The sequence below is a fragment of the Pan troglodytes genome, chromosome 13 (assembly GCF_028858775.2).
Source record: "Pan troglodytes isolate AG18354 chromosome 13, NHGRI_mPanTro3-v2.0_pri, whole genome shotgun sequence".
Taxonomy (NCBI): domain Eukaryota; kingdom Metazoa; phylum Chordata; class Mammalia; order Primates; family Hominidae; genus Pan; species Pan troglodytes.
In genome coordinates, this window is record NC_072411.2 from 49,696,004 (window position 1) to 49,717,563 (window position 21,560).

Consider the following 21,560-nt stretch of genomic DNA (forward strand, 5'->3'; position numbering starts at 1 on the left):
AGCTGCAGTTAGTGTGATATATGCCTACTATACATTTCCAAAATGACTCACCTTTGAATTTTCTCTAATTCACACACTTCACCTACTCTCCTTCCAAATTACCAGGTCAAGAAATGCCTTGCGTTTTCCTCCGTTAATCTGCTACTTTGCCCATTAAGCTTCACATATTAAGTTTTAACTTATTGGCTTCAGTGACACTCAATGATCCCAAAGGGGAGTGGGATAAAATACATGTTTTTCCAAGGTGCCTTCATGCCTGGATTGCAATTTCTAATCTCTGAACTATTGCTTGCTGTATATCTATGTGTCCTGTGGAAGAGCTATTGATCTGTAATCTCATCAGTGCATTTTTCCCTCCTCATAAAATCCCAGGGATGTTCTAATTAAGGATAGATTCCGGCTACAAATTATAGAGAAAGAGGCACTCAGGCATCCAAATAGGATTCAGCCCTTTGGCCGTTCACATCCCGGGCAATTGGAAAACAGGTCTGAAATTTTCCTTAATCATTCAGCCAGATTCTGCTGCATTCCAAAGGCAATAATAGTAACTAAATAATAAACAAATAAATAAATGCAAATCAGATTCATGTTTTTGCAGACAAAGCTACTGATCCTATGCTGTACAATTTTTAAATTATGAGAGGCAGCATGAGGTAGTAGGAGGCTCTGGTGTCAAAGTGATCAGGGTATCCAAAGACCTGTATTTGAATCCAGGCTCCTTTCCTGCAGGATAAATGTTAATTTTCTCTCTGAGCTTCAGTTTCCTTATCTGCATAATAAAAATAGTATGCATCATACCTCACAGATTTTTCATGGTGAAAATTGATTACTGTGTATAAAGTACCACAATGTAGGCTCAATAGATGATAGTTAATACCCCCATTTTAGATTTCCATATTCTAGACTACAAGTCAGAGACTATATATAAAAGCACTTATGTCCTTATTATTCAAAGGAATAGGGAAAAAAAAATTGAAACAGTGGAGAGGCCTGAAATTGGCCATAGGAACGTGCTACTGTAAAGATGAGGGGAGGAATGAGATTTGGCCCCAAGAATGAGTAGATTATTTGAGGTCATGTTTGATAAAGGGTGAGAGTCTCCTCCTTCAGGCCAAGATTATCTGGGCAGGGAGGAAGCAGCTCAATAGACCAAAAGTGCACAGAAGCAGCTCAATAGACCAAAAGTGCACAGCTCTTCAATGCCAAGCATTGGGGACTGAATAGACTCCACTGGATATGGCCATCAAGGTCACTGCAACCTTGACCAAGGGAGAGGTTGGGAGTCAGGCTGCCTTAGGCTGAAAGAGTAGAAGAGAAAGTGAAGACAGCAAGTGAGACTATTGTTTCTGACAGCTTAGTTGCAAAGGGAAAGTAATTCTCATCTGCCTCATTTTGAGGACTAGAAATTTTAATGCTCAAAATAGTACAAGTGAGAGTACTAAGCTATACAGAAGGTCTCAGTTATTAGGACAATCCTCTCCCCCTTCTCCGTATCCCCCCAACCTCCCATCCCTAGTTCCTCAGCTATGTTTCTCTGGATGCCACAAGTGCCTGCTTGGATCTTCCCTGACTCTCTGGAAACTTTTAAGCCACACTTGCCTGATGTTGTCTCCTGCCCTTGGATCGTCCCACAAAATAGAGAGTGTACTAGGAGCTTGGAGTGAGGGATGAGTCAGGCCTGTCTGATATTCTGGCTCCACCACTCATGAGCTGTGGGGCCTTGGGCAAGAGGCTAAAAACCTCCTTGTGCCTCAATATCCACATGTATGAAGTGGGAATAACAGTAATACTCAGATGAGATATTATGAAGATTAAGTGAGTTAATATTGTAAAGAACTTACAATAGCATCTAACACATTGTAAGTGCTCAATAAATATAAACTATTACTGTTCTTGTTAGGTTGTTAGATAAACTAACCTGCATGACTATAGCTAAGAGAGTCCATAATTCATCTGACTCTGGATTCTGCCTTGCCCTAGTCCAATATATAATCTTGTGATAAACCTTTCTTCTCTGTGCCAAGCTGAGCCAACCACTCTCTGGCTCATCTATGGTCCTGGTAAATCCTGTCTCCAATTCAGGCTATGCCACAGCAGTATCCTATTATAACAACAACTAAAACAACTGTTTTTTTGTTATTACTTAGTGCCTGCTAGGCACTGTGCTAAGAGTTTTACATACATATAATTCTCACAAGCCCAAGAGGTAGTTATCATAAATAAAGAACCCAGCCAGTCAACAACACAGTCAGGATTTGAATCCAGGTCTGCCTGGTTGCACAGTCACACATCTAAGCCCTGAGTTACATTTCCTACACAGGATATCAGATATATTACGCCTGCTAGAGCCTTGATTCCCTTATAATTTCTTCTTTAAATTAGATATTTAGGTGTTTGTGTAATGAATTGCTAAAACAGTCAAAAATTTTCCCACACACTCTGGAAATTCATCAAGAAATACAATTTATTTTTTTACTCCGTCCATCTGGGCTGGCCTTTTGACTTGCTTTGCCCAATAGATGGGTACAGAAATAACCTCGTACTAGTTACAAGCCTGGGCCTTAAAAAGTCTTGTACACTTCCCCTCACTCTTCTGAGACCCTTACCACCATCACCATGTAAACAAGTCCTGGAGAATAAGAGGCTGCATAGAAGAAAACCAGAGCACCCCAATCAAAGCCTGGGACTCAGTTGCAGATACATAAATGAGCTCCAGCCAAGAGCAGCCACATCTGGCTCAGATCATCAGAGCACTCCAGCTGAGCCCAGCCCAAGTTACCAATTTGTGAAAGCATCACTTAAATAAATGGTTATTGTTTTAAGTCATTGTCTTAGTTCAGCCCGCTAAAACAGAAAAAAATAAACAACCATAGTGTGAGTGGCTTAAACAACAAACATTCACTTCTCACAGTTCTAGAGGCTGGGATGTCCAAGATCAAAGTGCCAGCAGATTTGATGTCTCATGAGGGCTCCCATCCTGGTTTACAGATGGCTGCCTTCTTTTTGTGTCTTTTCATGGCATACAGACAGAGAGTTCTAGTTTCTCTTCCTCTCCTTATAAGGATGCCATGGGACTCCACCTTCATGACCTAACCTGAACCAATTTACCTCCCAAAGACCCCTCCTTCAAATACTATCACTTTAGGGGCTAGGACTTTAACATGAATTTCGGGGGGAATGCAAACATTCAGTCCATAGTAGCCACTATGTTTTGGGGTGATTTGCAATGCAGACAAAACTCACTGATGCAATCTGAAAGTTTTTTTAAAAATTATTAACTAATTCATTTTGCTTTCCTCTGTTGGAGTTTCTGTTTACCATTTAATTTCAGTTGGTGGCCATCTTGATCCCTGCTTTATACTGCTTTTGATCATGCCTTGGGCAAGAAATAAACAATATTAAACAAGATCCCACTAGCACTCCAGTAATAAACTTTCTTGGGTGAGAAGCAAACCTATTCTCTTTTTTCCGAATTTCATACCTTGATAACTTGCATTATAGCAAAGTACCCAGGAAATTGCCAAACATAGAGTAGAAGAATTGAATTCAACTGTGAATAATACAGATCCAACTATGACTTTAATGCCCATAGATTCCCACCACATTTACAGGTAAAAGAAGACATACTTTAGTCAACCTAAGGCTAATATTGGGGCTCCACAAAGTCATCAAGGACCCAGGCTTTTTCTTTCTGTTCTGCCACACACAACTTTCATAGTCCAAGATGGCAGTTTTCCAGCCATTACATCTGGATTCCAAGCGATAAGAAGAAAGACATAAACTTCTTCCCACCCCTGTCCCCTGTCTGTTAATAACTCTGCCCACACAGCACTACTCTTCATATCTCACTGGCAAGCACTTTAGTCACAGGGCCACACATCACTCCAAAAGAGGCTGGGAATAGTAGCCCCAGTTCTGTTGCTAAGGAGGAAAGGTAAATGGATGTTGCAAGGTCATTCACCATTATCCGCAATAGATGATATTTCACTATCATCGTAACAAGGTATCAGGTTGTTGGCAATCAGACCAACTTGGTGTCCTACATCATAAAAGTCTAATAAACTCTCAAGAGGCACTGGAAATAATATCAATTGGAAGGTTTATTTCATGGAGAGTGCTGATGGGGCCCTTTGGCCAACAATCAAGATCTGAAGTATTGGTTCCAATACCTGAAATGTTTACCCAACCATGATTCAGGCAGTTACTGGCAGCAATTTGCAGTCCAAACTGTACTACTACCTCCAGACTTGTATATCCAGCTACCTACTCAATATCTCCTCTTAGATGTTTTGAAGTCAATGCAAATCCAATGTGTTCAAAAGCAATTTTGCTCAAAAAACCCAGTCCTCTTCCAGTATGTCTCATCACGGTGAGAAATACCACCATTCACCCAGAAGCTTAAGCCAGAGTCCTGGGTGCCATCCTTGGCCTTCCCATTTCCTTAGCACTAATAACTACTCAGTCACCTCCTCCTGCCAATTTTCACTCCCTAATGCCTATTAACTGTACTTATTTTTCTCCATCTCCAAAGCTACTGCCCTAATCCAAGATGACTTCATCTCTTGCCTGGACAGCAGAAATAGTTTCCCAGTTGGTCTCCCCACATCCATTCTTACCATACCTCCAAACCCACTGTTTACATGGCAGCCAAAACATTTACTTAAAAACATAAATGAAATCATATCACATCTCCTCATAAAATGCTTCAATAGTTTTCCATTACTTCTAGCATAAACACTTAAATTCTTCACATGGCCTGCAAGGCTAAGTACTTCTCCTGTTACCCAGCTCCACTTATTCACGATGATCTAGTCACACAACCTTCTTCAGTTCCTCAAATAAATCAGGTTCTTTTTCACCTCAGAGGCTTTACACACACTGTTCCTCTGCACTGAAGGTTCCACTTTTTTCCCTTACCTGGTTAACACCCCCCATGCTCCAGAACTCAGTTCAAATGTCACTTCCTCAAGGAGTGAACTAATCAGGCTAGTCCAGTGCCTATTATCAGAGACCCTGATAGTACACCACACTTATCCTCTGTTGTCCTCTTCACAACTGTAATTGAGTATTCAATCATGTCCACTGGCTTCTCTGCTTGAAAGGAGGCTCCATGAAGATAGCATTGTTCAGTCTTGCTCAGAGCTCTATCCTCAGTGAGCATTGTGCTCTCAATAAATATTAGTTGAAGGGTAAATGAGTGAATAAAGAAGTACTGTACCATGCAAGCAGAAAATCTCCTCATCTTAGGATGTCAGCGGTAGATTTGACCCCATCAAGAGAGAAGATTCAGTCATTGGGGAGATTAGTATGAAGAGGATACCCAGAAACAGGGTGAATATGGAATACTTTTAGTCACCTTAAGATTAGAGTTGGACAGCAATTATGACCAGCAAGCAATTGAAACAGGGGGTTTTATACTCATCCCAGCTAGGACTGGTTAGATTCCAGGTCCTTGGGCTAAAGCTGATGGGTATTTGATGGGCTCAAGTGTAACCATGAGGGTCACTGCTATGGCAAGTTGGCCTCATCAAAATATAAACTCCATGGTGACAGGGGTCTGATCTAGTTACTGAGTATCCCAAACACCTAGAATGGTGCTGCTAGAAAGCCAGTGCTCAGCAAATATTTGTTGCATAAATCTCAACATTCACAGCCACAAGTAAGAAAGAGGTAAGTATTAACAGTCACAAATTTTAAACAGACACAAGAGGCAGGGGATGATTAAAAAGCATACAGGCTTGCATTAAAAAAAAAAAAAAAACTTTTTTACAGCGGGACGCTGTGCAGTCTTTAGTCCTTTTTTCACCCAAGCACAGAAGCTGCAGACCATCTCACTTTAGTCACATTTTTGGTACCTTTCCATTTCCTCTTAGAGCTTTGCCACTTTATTTTGCCTAAAATGTGGTGTTTCAATACCAGTTAGTTCCTTTATAGAGCATATTCTTATACCATTTGAACCACACCACAAACCAATGAGTTAAGGTGTATTCAGCCCCACTTGGCACATGAAAAAAAAAATGAGCATCAGGAATGTTAAGGCATTTGCTCAAGTTAGCACAGCTCACAAAGTGGCATAGGTGAGATGTAAAGAAAACTAGTTTTTTTCTCTCTACTCACACTCAATGCAGAACACTTCTATTGCCAGAAGTGGCAGGAGTGGGGGTTCCCTACACACTAAGCAATTCTCCAGCAGACACCAACTTCATGTCCTCTAATTCAATTCCATTCTGACACTGTCTACGAGAAGATAGTGTCAGATTCCACAGGGTGAGGACTCAGTTCCACAAGACTGCTTCCCATTGCAGATGTGAATCGCAAGTAGCAGGTTGTCCTCTATACTTGTGACTGGCTATAAATCAGGGTTCCCACTAATCCCTCCTTGGATTCTATTAATTTGCTAGGATGACTCACAGAACTCAAGGAAACACTTACTTGCATTTACTGGTTTATTATAAAGGATATTTTAAAGGATATAGATGAACAGCTAGATAAAGAGATGTATAAGGCAAAGTGTGGGGAAGGATGTGGAGACATTTCTATCACTCAGAAAATTTCAATTGTTTTAAGAGCTCTTTGACAGGAACTGGGGACAATTATCAAATATATTCCATGTTACACCATTTGACATGGTATAACAAGGGGACTTAACATGGTCTTTTACTTCTAGAGTCTATTCTTCTACCATACTCACTTCTGGGTGATGATCGTGGAGAATGGAATAGCACATTGAAAATCAGTGTTTAGGTCTGGTGACCTAAACATAGAGAAACTATTAAAAGTTTAAGGAGATCATCATTAAAACCCTGCTTATAACAGTTCCCTTTTCTTACCTTCAAATGCACAATTTCTGTCTCTCTGACAGATTCTTCTATTATGGTTTAAAAAACAATGCATGTGAGTCTCACTTGAAGTTTACTGGTGTGGAAAGCATATGATGATCAAATGTTCTGCATTGACTGATACAAGATACGGTCACATGGGGATAGATATTTGCTTTCCCACAACATACTTTAATACATTTTAAAGACCCAGTTTTCTAGAACTCATCTTCCAGCTATCCTGAAACAGAGAAGCAGTTTTTGGCCTCTGCTTCCTAAATTATTCCAACTGTCACTCTAATCTCCACTCTCTGTCTTGCATTTGCTCCAGAGTCTGGCCTGCAGTGTTTGTTCAGGCAGGATCAAGAACCACACATTGCAAGCTTTTCTCATTGGAATGGAGCTGTGATTCAGGGCCCCCACTGATTCTGCACAATCCTGGTAGACTGGAGCTGGGAGGTCTGAGCCACAATAATCAGACTGAAAGTAGATGCTCTCATGGGATCACTCTTCTGAGGTGAGGAGCTTGTTAAAATGCAGACTCTGAATCAGTTGTGACTGTGGTAGGATCTTCATTTCCAACAAGCTCCCAAGAGATAGCAATGCTGCAGGTGAAGGACCTCATTTGGCATAGCAAGACCCTAGACTAGGTCAACACAGCCCCCTCCCAGTTCCATGCTCTCATTGTACATGTACTTCATAGCATATTTCAGTGTGTCATTACATGTTTATGAGACTATTTGAATAATATCTGTTCCCATTTTAAAAAACTTCAAAGTATTGAGATTGTATCCCATATTAGTCCGTTCTCACACTGCTATAAAGAACTATCTGAGACTGGGTAATTTATTTAAAAAAAGAGGTTTAATTGACTCACAGTTCTGCATGGCTGGGGATGCCTTGGGAAACTTACACTCATGGCAGAAGGTGAAGGGGAAGCAAAACACATCTTACACGGCAGCAGGAGAGATAGAGAAGTATCACACTTTTAAACCATCAGATCTTGTGAGAACTCACTCGCTATCAGGAGAACAGCATGGCAGAAACCGCCCCCATGATCCTATTACCTCCCACCAGGTCCCTCTCTCAACACCTGAGGATTACAATTCTAGATGAGATTTGGGTGCGGATGCAGAGCCAAACCATATCATACCCCTCAAAGCCTAGTCAGGTAAAGAGAGACCACACCAGATAGTCTAACGGAAGGAATTTAATTTAGGAAACTAGTTACAAAAGTGTTGGAGATACCGAGAGTGAAACAACCCAGATTTAAGCAAGAGCAAAAAGCTGCTACCATTTTTAGGGCTGGAGGAACAAAGAAAGAAAGGACTCTCACACAATCCCAAGGCCTGGGCTGCCTGTGGAAGCTGGATTCACGGCAGAAGCTACCATGGGAGCTGGAACACAGAGAAGATGTAGCCACTTCCCAAAGTGGTAGGTGGGGGACACAGTAAGAAATACCATTGCTCCTCCTCTTCCTCCTGCTCTATTATCTCCTTCTAGTGTCTCCTACTAGTCAAATATACCAAGAAGCCAATTGACAAGGGTACCTGGAAATAGAATTTGCAGAGAAAGATTAAGAAATGAATCTACTTGCAGATAACAGTAAGAGCATATCTACACTACTTACACTTAGAGCATAGTGCCTAGCATACAGTGGGCACAGTCAGTAAATATTTGCTGAAAGACTGAACAACTAAAGGAGGAGTAAAAGCCAGATACCCTTCTCATGAACACACATACACACACTATATAGACACATACTTATTAAAACCATGGTAATGGTCATCAGTGACCACTAGCCTTGAAATTCTCAGCCTCTACATCATCCAAAGTTTACCATCATGCCCAGACTCTAGCCAATTGAATGAATGGTTATCCTGGAGCAGTGAATGTGCCAAGCAGCTACTACAGTTGAACAAATTTGTTCTTCAGTAGACTGTGGTTCAGCCTTGAGAGAATAGGGATAGGTGAGCATAAAGGACTCTCAGGACAATTCAGTTTCACTATGGCATTATCTATAGTCAGTGCAAGCCTGATAGCGGAACAAGCAGAAATTTAATTTCCCCTAAAGATTCATCTTTTGTCAATACAGCATCATACCAGCCATTCCCTCATAGGACAAGCTCGACTATTATTGCTTACTACCTGGCTCTTAAGGATCAACACGGACTACAGAAATCACTCAGCCACCATTTACCCAGATCTCATTATGCACTCAGTGCTTCATCAAAAACCTTTCATATTTTGTCTCACGTAGTCCTCACCACAACTCTGTGAGGTTGGCACTATTATCACTTCCATCTTACAAGACAGGAAACTAAGCTCATCAACTAAGTTTTCCTGCTTGAGATCATGCAGCAGGTAAATAACAAAGCTGGACTCTCAAATCCAGGCAATGTGACTACAAAGACACTTTCCACCTCTGATTCATTAGGGAAGATTCCCATCATAACGACAGGGATTCCCTATGTGGGCTTTGGTATATGACTTCCTTCTTCAGAGCACAGCACTGTGCTGACTACAAAGTGAAACTGATACTCCTCACATCTGCTTGTGTGTGCCTTTCTCAGCATCTGTATATCACCTTGACTTACTGTCTTAAGAAAGGACTTAGATGTTCAGTACCTCTTCACAATCTCAGAAAGTTTTCCTAGAGATCTGAACAGAGACTAACAGCCCTTCTTAGATTTCTAGCAGCATTCTAAAGCATAGCTACGCAAGACAGAGCAAAATGGATCTTTTGAGCAGTACTTCCTCACTCCTTTGATGATGGAAAATGACTATGACACAATGCCATCAACTCTGACCCACCTGACCAACATCAACAAAGCTCAGCGATTTTCTCTGGCAGTCTACTTAGCATTTGTCAGAGCAAGCTTTACTAGGAAAGACAGGCATTCTAGAAAAACTGTCAAATGAGATTTAGACTCCAGAAGGTGTACTGGGTGTTTGTCCTCTGTCAGCTCCTCTTTAAAGAGGACTGTGTCACCCAGCAAGGTATCCTAAAACTCACCAGAGCCCAGGGAGGTGGGGTAGGGAGAGGCTTCACTTTCATACAGAAAACCTACAGAGCAACCCACCCAGCCTCCTCACTTTCTCCCTTTCAGGGGCTGCCTCTGGGGCTTTCTTTCCCCCCTTGCTGAAAAGTTTTAGAAAAGTCATCAGCGTTAGTTCAAGAAAGTTCCCATTTTTCATGACTATGTTTATAGTACAGGCTCAGCATCCCTTATACGACATGCTTGGGACCAAAAGTTTTTCAGATTTTTAATTTTTTTCAAATTTTGGAATGTTTGCATATACATAATGACATATCTTGAAAATGGGGACCCAAGTCTAAAGATGAAATTCATTTGTTTCATATACACCTAATACGTGTAGCTTGAAGATAATGTCATACAATATTCTTAATAATTTTTTGCATGAAACAAAGCTTGTATACCTGAGGTCAGGTGTGGGATTTTTCCAATTGTGATATCATGTTGACGTTCACAAATTTTCAAATTTCGGAGAATTTTGGATTTCAAATTTTCAGATTAGGGATGCTCAACCTGTATTAAAATCCTTGACAGTATCTATTAACCTATATCTATCAATTACTAGTTATTTATTGAACACTGGTTAAAAAAAAAAAAAAAAAACGTAGAAAAGATGTGGTCCTGCCCTCAAGGAGCAATCTATTTGGGTAGTGTTTCAGTTCTACATTTCCATAATAACACTGACTAACAAATAATCACATGCAAAATAAGTGCTTAGTGCTTGCCTATTGGAGGTTGTCAGGTGGATCTGCTGACCATGGCTGGGTTGTGTCACATGTCTGGGGCTTGGCTGGCTATAGGCTGGTCTAGCATGGCCTTGGCTAGGTTGACCAGGGTGACTCAGCTACCCTCACGTGTCTTTCGTTCTTCTTCTGGAACTAGCAGGCTAGCCTAGGCATATCCCTCTCATGACAGCAGCAGAGTGCAAAAACGCAGTCAAAATGCACAAGCACTTTTTAAAATAGGTCTGCAAACGTCTTATTAGCCAAAGCAGGTCACATGCCCAAATCCAGATCAAGGGAGAAGAATAGACTCTGCCTGCCTAGTAAGAGGAACTGCAATGCCAAATGGCAAAGAGGAAGGTCACAGAAAGGGGTGAGAATTGGGTCTAGGAATAGAATCAATCTACAGCAGATAGCTAAGAGGGAAAATGCAGGAGGAAATCTATGACCAAGCTCCTCGGGCATGGCCTTCATGATCTGCCCAGTTCTGACCTACAGCTCAAGCTTCCTGGTCTCTTCTCAACTCACTGTGTCTCCTTCCTACCCATATCACTCCGTTCCTCTCACTAAGTGACCTAAGTGTTCTCTCACTTCTTGGGCCCATTTCTCTCTGCCTGAAAGGCCCTTCCTTCCCCATCTCACCTGACATTTGCCCAGTAAGCTCCTAGTCATTCCTCAGGCCTCAGCTTGGCCATCAGTTCCTCTGGCAAGTCTTTTCTAAACTCTAGAACTTGAGTTAGAAGCCCACCTATATGCCCTCCAGCAGCCTGTTCCCACTCCATCGTGGGTATTGTCATTTTCTGTTTACCTGTCTCTAGCTTCCACTAGACTTCACATTAAGCTGTGTGTTCAAAGAGGGTCAGTACTGCAGCCCCAGGGCCTCACATAGCCCCTTGCTCAGAGCTCTAAAATCAATAAGTGTTTGATGAATGAAACTGCTTAGGGCCTTGGCACAGATGGGGTGGGGAGAAAAGGGCAGCAAAAAATGCATTCAAGAAGGGAAAGGGGCCGGGCGCGGTAGCTCATGCCTGTAATCCCAGCACTTTGGGAGGCCAAGGCAAGCAGATCACTTCAGGTCAGGAGTTCGAGACCAGCCTGGCCAACATGATGAAACCCTGTCTCTACCAAAAATACAAAACTTAGCTGGGTGTGGTGGCAGGCACCTGCAATCCCAGCTACCCAAGAGGCTGAGGCAGGAGAATTGCTTGAACCTGGGAGGTGGGGGTTGCAGTGAGCCGAGATTGTGCCACAGCACTCCAGCCTGGGTAACAGAGCGAGACTCCATCTCAAAAAAAAAAAAAAAAAAAAAAAAAAAAAAGGAAAGGGTGGATTCTTCCTAAAGCACATGAGTAGGAATAGTGCACGTTAGAGAAGGCCCTGAAAACTAAAATGAACATGTAGACCATGGATGGGAATAAAGTACCACTGAAAGTTTCCAAGAAAAGGCATGTGGGGTAGATCAGTTTTCAGCAGATACTCGGGAGTGGCACTGTTCAACAGAAACATAATGTGAGCCACAAATGTGGGCCCACTTATATAATTTTACATTTTCTGGAAGCCACATTTTTAAAAAGTAAAAATAAACAGGCAAAATTCATTTTAATAACATATTTTATTTATCCCAATGTATCCAAAAGATTATCATTTCAACATGTAATCAATATAAAAAAATGACTAATGAGATGTACATTTTTTATACTACATCCTTAAAATCTAATGTGTGTTTTACACTTAAAGCACATCTCAGTTTGAACACACTTTCAGGGCTAAATAGCCACAGTAGCTGGTGACTACCGTGTTGAACAGTGCAGCTCTGGGGCCAAGTGATCATCTGGGACTAATCCAGGATGATAATAGTAATGAAAATGATGACAGTATTGAGAATGGAGAGAAAGGCAAGTGCATGACATTCCACTGGCAGAATTAGTGTGTCAGCTTATCTGAGAGCCGGAGCACTGGTAATGTATATTTACACATTTGGCATTCAGTCTGTATTGGAAAGGAGAATCGGTTCACATACAAGCTGTGATTTTGTTCACATTTCTGTTCTCAGAGATAACTATTTGTTAGTGAAATCTACCACCTTTATCCAAGCCATGAAAATAGTGAAAATACTTTCTGAGGCTGATTCCTAGTGTGGAACGCAAGATTTGTGAAATCTGAGCATACTTGGTATAATTCAAAACCATTTTTATGTACTATGGGTCACAATCAATTCAATTCAACAACCATTGAATGAGTTCCTACTAATTGGAAGCCTGGGCTACTGAGCAATTATCCTTGAGAGAAAAGTAAACAAAAGCATAATTTATTAATATACTTGTTGTTCTCCCAGTTATACAATTAGTTAACTGTTACACACTTATTTGTGATGTGTCTGTATGATATGAACATGTGCAGATATATTTTATTAGACTTTATGTTAAACCATACTTAGAAGTTATCTATTCTAAGTGTATCTCTAGCTTTAATTTCTTCATTTTGCAAGTGAAAAAACTGAAGAAGAATAAAGAACTTGCCTAAATGTAGCCGCTGGAAGATCTGACGAGAGAATCCTGGTTTCTTTCTCTTTCTAGGCAAATGCTTCTTTTGGGATATATTTTACATAATGTAATGAGTTTTATAGAAAAAATTAAATAAGCATTCACAGACATTGGGTTATCTTTAAAGATATTTCTATGGCTATGTGTGTGTATAATAAACAAAAAGTATTAATTAAACAATTTCCCATTTATGGAAATATTTTAAGTGTACATGTTTCTAATAAAATGGATTTCAAGCAAAGACCTCAAGGCTCTTACCGCTAAATTTGATTTGTCCCCAAACTTTATCTTCATATTAGCTGATAACTCTCTTACTCTTATGAGCATCTTTAACATATCTTTTTAAATGATCTGGATTGACTGTCTAGACTGTTTCAAGTTCCCTGGATAATTCTGCAACTCCCTCTTTACTCTGACAGTGTGCATGTGACCTTGAGTTAAATTAGAGAGATTTCTTCTAAGTGCTTCATATGCACTACATACATTACTTAATATTGAAGATTTTTGCTTTATAAGTATAAGGGGAGAATTTCCTGTTGAGAAATATTAAATACCACTTATCTACGGTTATCAGGTTATGTGACTGCACATTTCCAGCTCTTTCTTTCGGAAAATGAATCCATTGTTATTGAAATTTAAAGAAATTAATGCATTTTTAATCAGATCAATATACATTTACTATAACAAGCACATAATCCATCTTGAGTTGAACACTATGTTTTTTGAAACTAACAAAATTACTGTAGGTCAAGAAACAAATATATAGGAACTTAAATGTATATATATTTGTTACTAATAATAACTGATTTCATCAGGAACATCTGATAAATCTCAAGGATGTGATAAAGTCAGGAACACCTTGCAATAGGAAGCAGATATTGAGAACATTCTCTTGTTCTGCTTTTTCACTTGACAATGTGGGCAATTAAGACTTCATAAATTGGCGGGGGGTGGTGGCTCACACCTGTAATCCCAGCACTTTGGGAGGCTGAGGAGGGCGGATCACCTGAGGTCACGAGTTTGAGACCAGCCTGGCCAACATGGCGAAACCCTGTCTCTGCTAAAAATACAAAAATTAGCTGGGCGTGGTGATGGGTGCCTGTAATCCCAGCTACTTGGGAGGCTGAGGCAGGAGAATCACTTGAACCCGGGAGGTGGAGTTTGCAGTGAGCTCAGATCGCTCCATTGCTCTCCAGCCTGAGCAACAAGAGCGAAACACTGCGTCAAAAAATAAAAAAATAAAAAAATAAAAGACTTCACAAATTAGTTTAAAGGACATTCATTTCAGGATAAACTCATCTCATGAAAATATAAGGATCCTGAAGGCTTAGACCCTTTGGATTCAACAGGTAGTTTCCAAATTGGACATGAAGCATTTTTTTTTCTTACAGAATTTCGATCCCTTAGAGGAAGGAGGAAGGGATACACCCCGAGGCATCTCATAACTTTCACTAATTATATATAGAGCCACAGAATATCAGAGACTCTTGGAATTATTCTAATCCAAGTCTTTCAATTGCAGATTCGGTGTGAAACATAAACAAATCCCATGTCCAGCTGTTAGCATCTCTTGAGGTAAACATCCACAAATTTGTTAAGCACCCTCTTAGAATTCTACAGCATTTCCTTTGTATCACTAAACTAATATTTTTAAAGCTGCAGCTAAGTGCAATGAGTTAGCCCTTTAAGCTTTAAGGCATTGACCAGGGCTTTAGCTTTCAGAGATTTGGTGAGCAAGTCTGTATTCACTCTTCCAGACCTTTTGTGACTTTATAGACTTCAATCACACCCCCGCCAGCCTTCATCTTTCATATTAGTCCATCCAAACTAAAGACATCTGAGGGTTTGAAACATTTGGAAGCATTCCCTTTCATTTCCAGTCAAGACAAAAATAAAGGGTTCCATTGTGCTCTCAAGGAAAGAAGTCTATGTTTTTGGTACTTGGGGCTGTCTCCAAAAATGGGATCTTACAAAGTATAATCCTGTAGAAGGCATACCAATGGGAGCCACTTAGACCTAGAAGAGACTCAAATATAAATATCTACATCCATTTTCACCTTGAAAACACTACTCTTGCTAACAGCAACCTTTCAGAAGTGGGGATGCTGCCTCATTTCCTTCTTTGGTATGTGTTGAGAGAAACATGTTACCAGAGGAGGAAAGGTACAATGTTTCAAGGTATTTCTTCCACAAAATATTTCTTCTTTACCTTTATCTTGCTATAGATATTGCTAATGTCTTTGATTTAACAGATTCTATGGGTTTTTTTTTCAAGTAAGAATATTTCTCCTAGCATGAGTTGTAAAATGTAACTGCCTCTACATTAATTTAGCCATTATCTAGTCTCATTGTGAACTGCTTTAATCAGGTCGCTTTCCTGACTGATACCCACATCTGATGAACACTAAGAGAACCGTGAGTTCTGACTGGGAAAATAAAAAAAGAAGTCCCGGGCACTGACAAAAACATAAGGTTTGCACTGCACACCAAGATGAAGCATTGGATCACCAGTGGATAGTCTGAGCTTCATGACTTTTGGGTAGAGAGAACTAAACAAGAAAACACAGGGAGAAGAAAGAGAGGCATGGAGGAGAGAGGGGAAGATGCCAACACACCTGGACAACTATAGGTGTTTTCAAAAAAACATTGATTGAAATTTTACATTCATTATGTCACTTAACACTCACATGTCTTGCACATTATAGATTATTGTATCGATTTACAAATATAAAAAATGAGGCTCCAAACATCACATCTAATGAAGTTTCCAAAGACCGTAGGGATAATCTGTCAATAACTGAATATAGTGTACTAAATCCTTTACATTACTTTTTTCATATAATCCTCACAACAATTCTACAAAGTAGGTACTATTATCTGCATTTTAAAGTTGAGAAAACAGAGGCTTGAGGTACTGAAGATGTTATCCAGAGCTAGTAAGTGACAGAGCTGGGATTAGAACCCGCTTTTTCTGACTCCACAGCCATGGCTCCAGACCACTAAGCAGCACTTTCCCTCTAGCTCAAAGCCAAAGCATATCTGTTACCCTACAGCAGCCCAGGGCCTTAATGGTGAGAACCCTAGTTTGCTGCTTAGGGCCTTGAGTCAGTAGTTTTTCTGGGAGGGTCTTTGTGTAACCCAACCTCCCTTCCTTTCCTGATTAAGATTACCCAGCAGATTATCACTCTATCTTCCATTATGCATGTTTGCACACAATAGTCTTTGTCAGAAAATCAGGTGTGTTGGGTAATGGTTCCAGACCTTCCAACTCCTTGTTGTATGTTTCTAGATCAACCACAGAGTCACTAGGGACAGAGTCACATCTCTGATGTGAGGGGATTGGAGGCCTCCTGGCAACAAATTCCACAATCCTATCACAGCCTTCTGTCAACCTGATGTCCTTTACATCTTTTCCTAAATATTGAAACTTGGCGTATGCCCAGCAGGTCCTGGAAGAAGTGGAGAATGGAGGCAGAGGATGTGTTGTTTAACCTCCATTGTTTCCTCTGCCACACACAAGGTAGTGTTGTTGGGAATAACATGCATCTATTGTGTTCTTGGTGCAGATACTCCATAATATTAGCTGTGAGGCTTGGGTGGTGTTTGCTTATTTTGTTTTGCAAGCTGGATTACACGCTGTCACTAAGAGTAAGGCATTTATCCGTTCAACATCTATTGAGAACCACATATGGGCCAGGATCTAGAAAAATAAACACAATTGTTGATATTGGCTCCAGTGGGATTTCACAGTATAGAGGAGGAGCCACACAATTAATTATTATAGCTAGCTAACCTTTAATGAGCATCCAATATATGCCAGGCAGTGTTCCAAGCACCCTATGTGGATTATCTCCCTGAATCCTTATACCAGCCCTCTCAGGTCAGTACTAGCGATGCCCTTATTTGACAGAGGAAGAAACTGAGTCTCGGGGAGTTAATTAACTTGCCTAAAGTCACACAAATGGTAAGTAGTGGAGCTGGGATTGAACTTCAGTCTTTAGATTTCAGTTTATTTATTTGAGACAGGGTCTCACTGTGTCACCCAGGATGGAGTGCAGTGGTTTGATCATGGCGCACTGCAGCCTTGACCTCCCAGGCTCAAGCCATCCTCCCAGCTTGGCCTCCCAAAGTACTGGGATTACAGGCATGAGCCACTGTGCCCGGCCAGCCTTTAGGTTTTAGCTTATACACTTGCCTTCCTTGCTATACTATGTTCTTATAGCACTTGTATTAAGAGTTGTGTTAAAGGCATTGATGGGAAACTGTGGGACAAGAGATAAGGGAACACAAGACCTAGCTAGGGTTTTACAAATTTGGGAAAAAATGTACCTTGAACTTGAGGCCACTGATTTTTCTTCAGTGCAAAGTGGGGAAAGGAAAAGGGTCTTTCCCCCAGTATTAATTTATCAAATGTATTTTAGTTAAATACTACTTATTATTCATAACATTAATATTAGAATTGAGAAAAAAAATTATTTCATTAAAGGAAAAGGGATCTGTAGAAACGCATCTACTTTGGAATTATTTAGTCAGGTTATTTGTTTTAATTCAACACAAACTCTAAAACTATTAGGACAAGTATCATCAGGATAAATTCTGAATAAGTGCAGAGCTATGGAGCAAAGGATAAACTTAATGACTTCACACATAGTGTTTAACAAACCAGTGGAAGGTGTTTCTTTTTAGGGCTCTCTTAATAGTGCTTCAGAGAAAAAAAAAATTTTTTAAAGAAATGTGATTTTGCTTCATGTTAAAAAAAAGAACAAAGGAGGTGGTAAATGTTTTCTGAAAACACCAACCTGAGACTGTCAACACGGAAGTTTACTTTTGACATCCTGGGCCAGCCTCATCTGGCCTCTTTTGGTTATTTTCCCTAAGTAGAGTTTCCATTCCAACTCCATTTTCTTCCATTGTTATGTTGTTTAATTTAAAATCAAAGATGAAGTTCAGACTAGACAGTAAAGATAGTCTTGCTATTGGGATATATTTGTGGGGGTCGGAAGGGTAGAAGAGTGAGAACCAGCACTTCCTTGCACATTATCAGCCCCCTGTGATGATACTAAGGCCAGTCATCTATGTAACCTCTAGGAGATGGTGAATTTCTACAGAGCTTTCCCACTGGAAGAAGGGTGGCAAGGAAGCCAAAATAAACCACCCAACTTTTAGGGTCATGCCCATGCGTGCTTATGGCAAAGAGCATTGACAAGCTCTTTTCTCTACCACCACCTCTCATGCATCCCTACCAAACCTTAAGGCAGAGTTATGACCCATGCCTGACATTGAAAGCAATTCTCAGGTCCTGATGTACAATCTGTAGCCCCAAGGCCTAGACACTGGCTAGCTAGAGTCTTTAACCAAGCACCAGCAAGCAAGAGCTTTTAGACTTAATCCTCTCACTTTCCTTTCCCCACTTAACCTATTGGCCCTGTATATATCGCCACAAATCCCCAAGAGCAGGTTTTACTTACCTATCTTTTACCTACCTACCTCCCAGATAGTTGTTTGAAGATGACTCCCTGAGGATAATTGACTAGGAAAATTCTGTATCTTGAATCATCTCTAATAACTTCCTCATTTTTGTCTAGTTTTACACATGCTCCAGAATGCATCTGAGATCTTTTACCAAAGAGGTTTTTTATTTAGCCTTTAAATCATTTTATTTTTAATTTTATTTAATTCTCATTTAGTAAGAAGGCAGAGGACTGAATAACACCATTTCTTTACATCACTTTCAACTTCAAGATTTTATGATCATATAAGAATTTGTAGTAAAAGTATTAAGGCCAACAAAGAAAAGCAACTATGAAAGTGAAACAGAATTGGCTTGTGAAACACAAAGAAGGAATTTTTAAATACCTGAATATGTTAAAACTAGGACTTTGTGGAATGCTTTTTTTTTTTTTTTTTTTTGAGACCGAGTCTCATTCTATCGCCCAGGCTGGAGTGCAGTAGCGCCATCTCGGCAAACTGCAACCTCTGCCTCCTGGGTTCAAGCAATTCTCTGTCTCCACCTCCTGAGTAGCTGGGACTACAGGCGCCTGCCACCACGCCTGTCTAATTTTTTTGTATTTTCAGTAGAGACGGGGTTTCACCATCTTGGCCAGGCTGGTCTTGAACTCCTGACCTTGTGATCTGCCTGCCTCGGCCTCCCAAGGTGCTGGGATTACAGACATGAGCCACCGCGCCTGGCCTGTGGAATGCCTTTCTATGGTAGACATTGAGGGTAAACTCATTCTGTCTTTGAGGACAGAAGATTGAACTTATTTCTTGAGCTTCTTCCTCTCCTAAGACAATTTTATTTATACCTTAAATCAGTGTTTCTCAAAATGAACTCAGGGACAATGACTTCAGAACTACCTAGGGCATTCCTAACTATTATGATTCCTGAGCCCTACTTAGAATGTGAATTTTTATCAAGCCCCCTAGTCAATATTTATACACCCTAAAGTTTAAAAACAACCACTGAATTAAGAAAAGACCTCCAAACAGTATTGCCACATCTTGCTCACCAGGTACAAATTAGATATCTAGGTGGAAACCTTAGCTCCTAAATATTGGCCCCTTCTGTTAATACCAAATTACAACGCTAAAGAACTCTGAAAAAGGAAATTGATCCCTTGAGCACTTGATGTTTTAGTCTGCTGAAGTACTAAGTTGATTTTTTAAAATTCATCACAGAATTTTTAAATGCTGAAGAGCCTCAGAGATTGTCCTGACCCAACCCTCTTGCTTTACAGAAGAGGAGACTAAGGATAGAAATATTGCAGCTTACCCAAGGTCAGTCAGCTTGGAGAGTCAACAGAGGGCTTAGAATGAACCTCTTGGCTCCTGTTCCAGTGCTCATTCTACTTCACAAGGTCAATTTCTATCTATATGGACCATTTATAAAATATATGCTTTTAACAACTGCTCTTTGATTCATTCATTTTAATGACTGCTTAAAATTTATTTTAAACCAAAAGATGAGCAAGTCACAAAATCAACCACTGGGTATTACAACTCACATTTTACCAAAATTTACCAAGGCCATCCTTTAGTTTCCCAGCTTGGGTAGTAACAACAACTATATTTTGGAAAGAAAGAAAGAAAGAAAGAAAGAAAGGAAGGAAGAGAGAAAAGATGGATAGATAGATAGATGACACACATATATATATGGTGGCTGGGATAATCCTCAGAGACATTTTTAGCAGAGCTATTGAATTTTCTAGAAACAGGGTCCCCCGTCACTCTGTTCTGACATTTATATATTCATTAAACCAATATTTACTGAATGCCAACCATGTGGTAAGTATGATGCCATTCCAGTGTAGTTTCACTGTGTTCTAGGGTCAGCACTTAAAACAAAAATCATAGAGAATCAAAATTATCCTTACAAAAAAATCCATTAGGAAGACATGTAATCCCATTTTCCCTCGTTCTTTCATTGACCACCAGATGAAATTGTTAGTTTGCTTTGAGTGGCCATGTTGTTTGAAAATTATCTTATTAAACATTCAAATCACTCATGGTACACACAGATACTCCACGTGAGAGGCACATAAGAACTGAGACCATACTAGGAGACATCCTGGGTTCATATCTCCCATCTCAGGCTCATTCGTTAGGTAATATGGCAAACAGAATCACTCCCCCATTTAAATTATTCTTTTCTCTTTCCTTTTCCCCCAAGGAGATAGAGTTGAATCCAAGCCATTTAAATTTAGGTATGTTGGGATCTCTCAACATTTGTCATTTTGCCCTCATTTTGCCACTTAACCTAGATGCTATTTTCTTAAATTGGCCACCCTAGTTCATTTTGTGTTGCTGTAACAGAATACTCAAGACTGAATAATTTATAAAGACAAAAAGTTTGTTTAGCTCACAATTCTGAAGGCTGGGAAGTTCAATATTGGGTGGCCACTTCTGGTGGAGTCTGGTGAGGGCCTCATGCTGAATCAAAACATGACAAAGAAACGAAGGTGAATGAAGTATATGCAAAACAAAACAAACAAAAAAAACATGATAGGCAACCTCCCTTTACAACAACCAACTCTGGAGGAAACTAATCTAGTCCCAAGGGAACTCATCCATTCCCACAAGAACCAACCTAGTCTCACAATAAAGACATTAATTCGTATGAATGACCTAATCACTTCATAAAGGCTCCACTTTCTAACACCAAAACATTGGCAATTAAATTTCAACATGAATTTTGGTGGGACAAACATATCCAGACCATAGCATTGGGTTCCTTCACCTACTGAAGAGAAAAATGTAAGAGACCTTTTGTCAGGAAGGAGCGCCTCAGTTTCAAACTCTCTATTACTAGTATATTAAGTCTGTTATTCAAGTATGTGCCCAGTGTTTTTCCATCTTCCTGTCCTTGGCCCTCATGTGTCCTTGGCCTGAAGACTGCTCACCCTTTCCATAGTGCTCTCTAGGCTATCAGGCGGATGACGG

At 40.2% G+C, this 21,560-nt stretch overlaps 1 protein-coding gene across 1 annotated transcript in view; it reads right to left on the bottom strand.

Moving 5' to 3' along the window:
• LOC134808083 (collagen alpha-1(III) chain-like) overlaps window positions 1-21,560 on the bottom strand; it is a 432,853-nt gene that overhangs the window by 266,870 nt on the left and 144,423 nt on the right. The window contains exon 2 of the mRNA XM_063791807.1: window positions 20,984-21,050. Coding sequence (XP_063647877.1) covers window positions 20,984-21,050 — 67 coding nt within the window. The remainder of the gene's footprint in view (window positions 1-20,983; window positions 21,051-21,560) is intronic.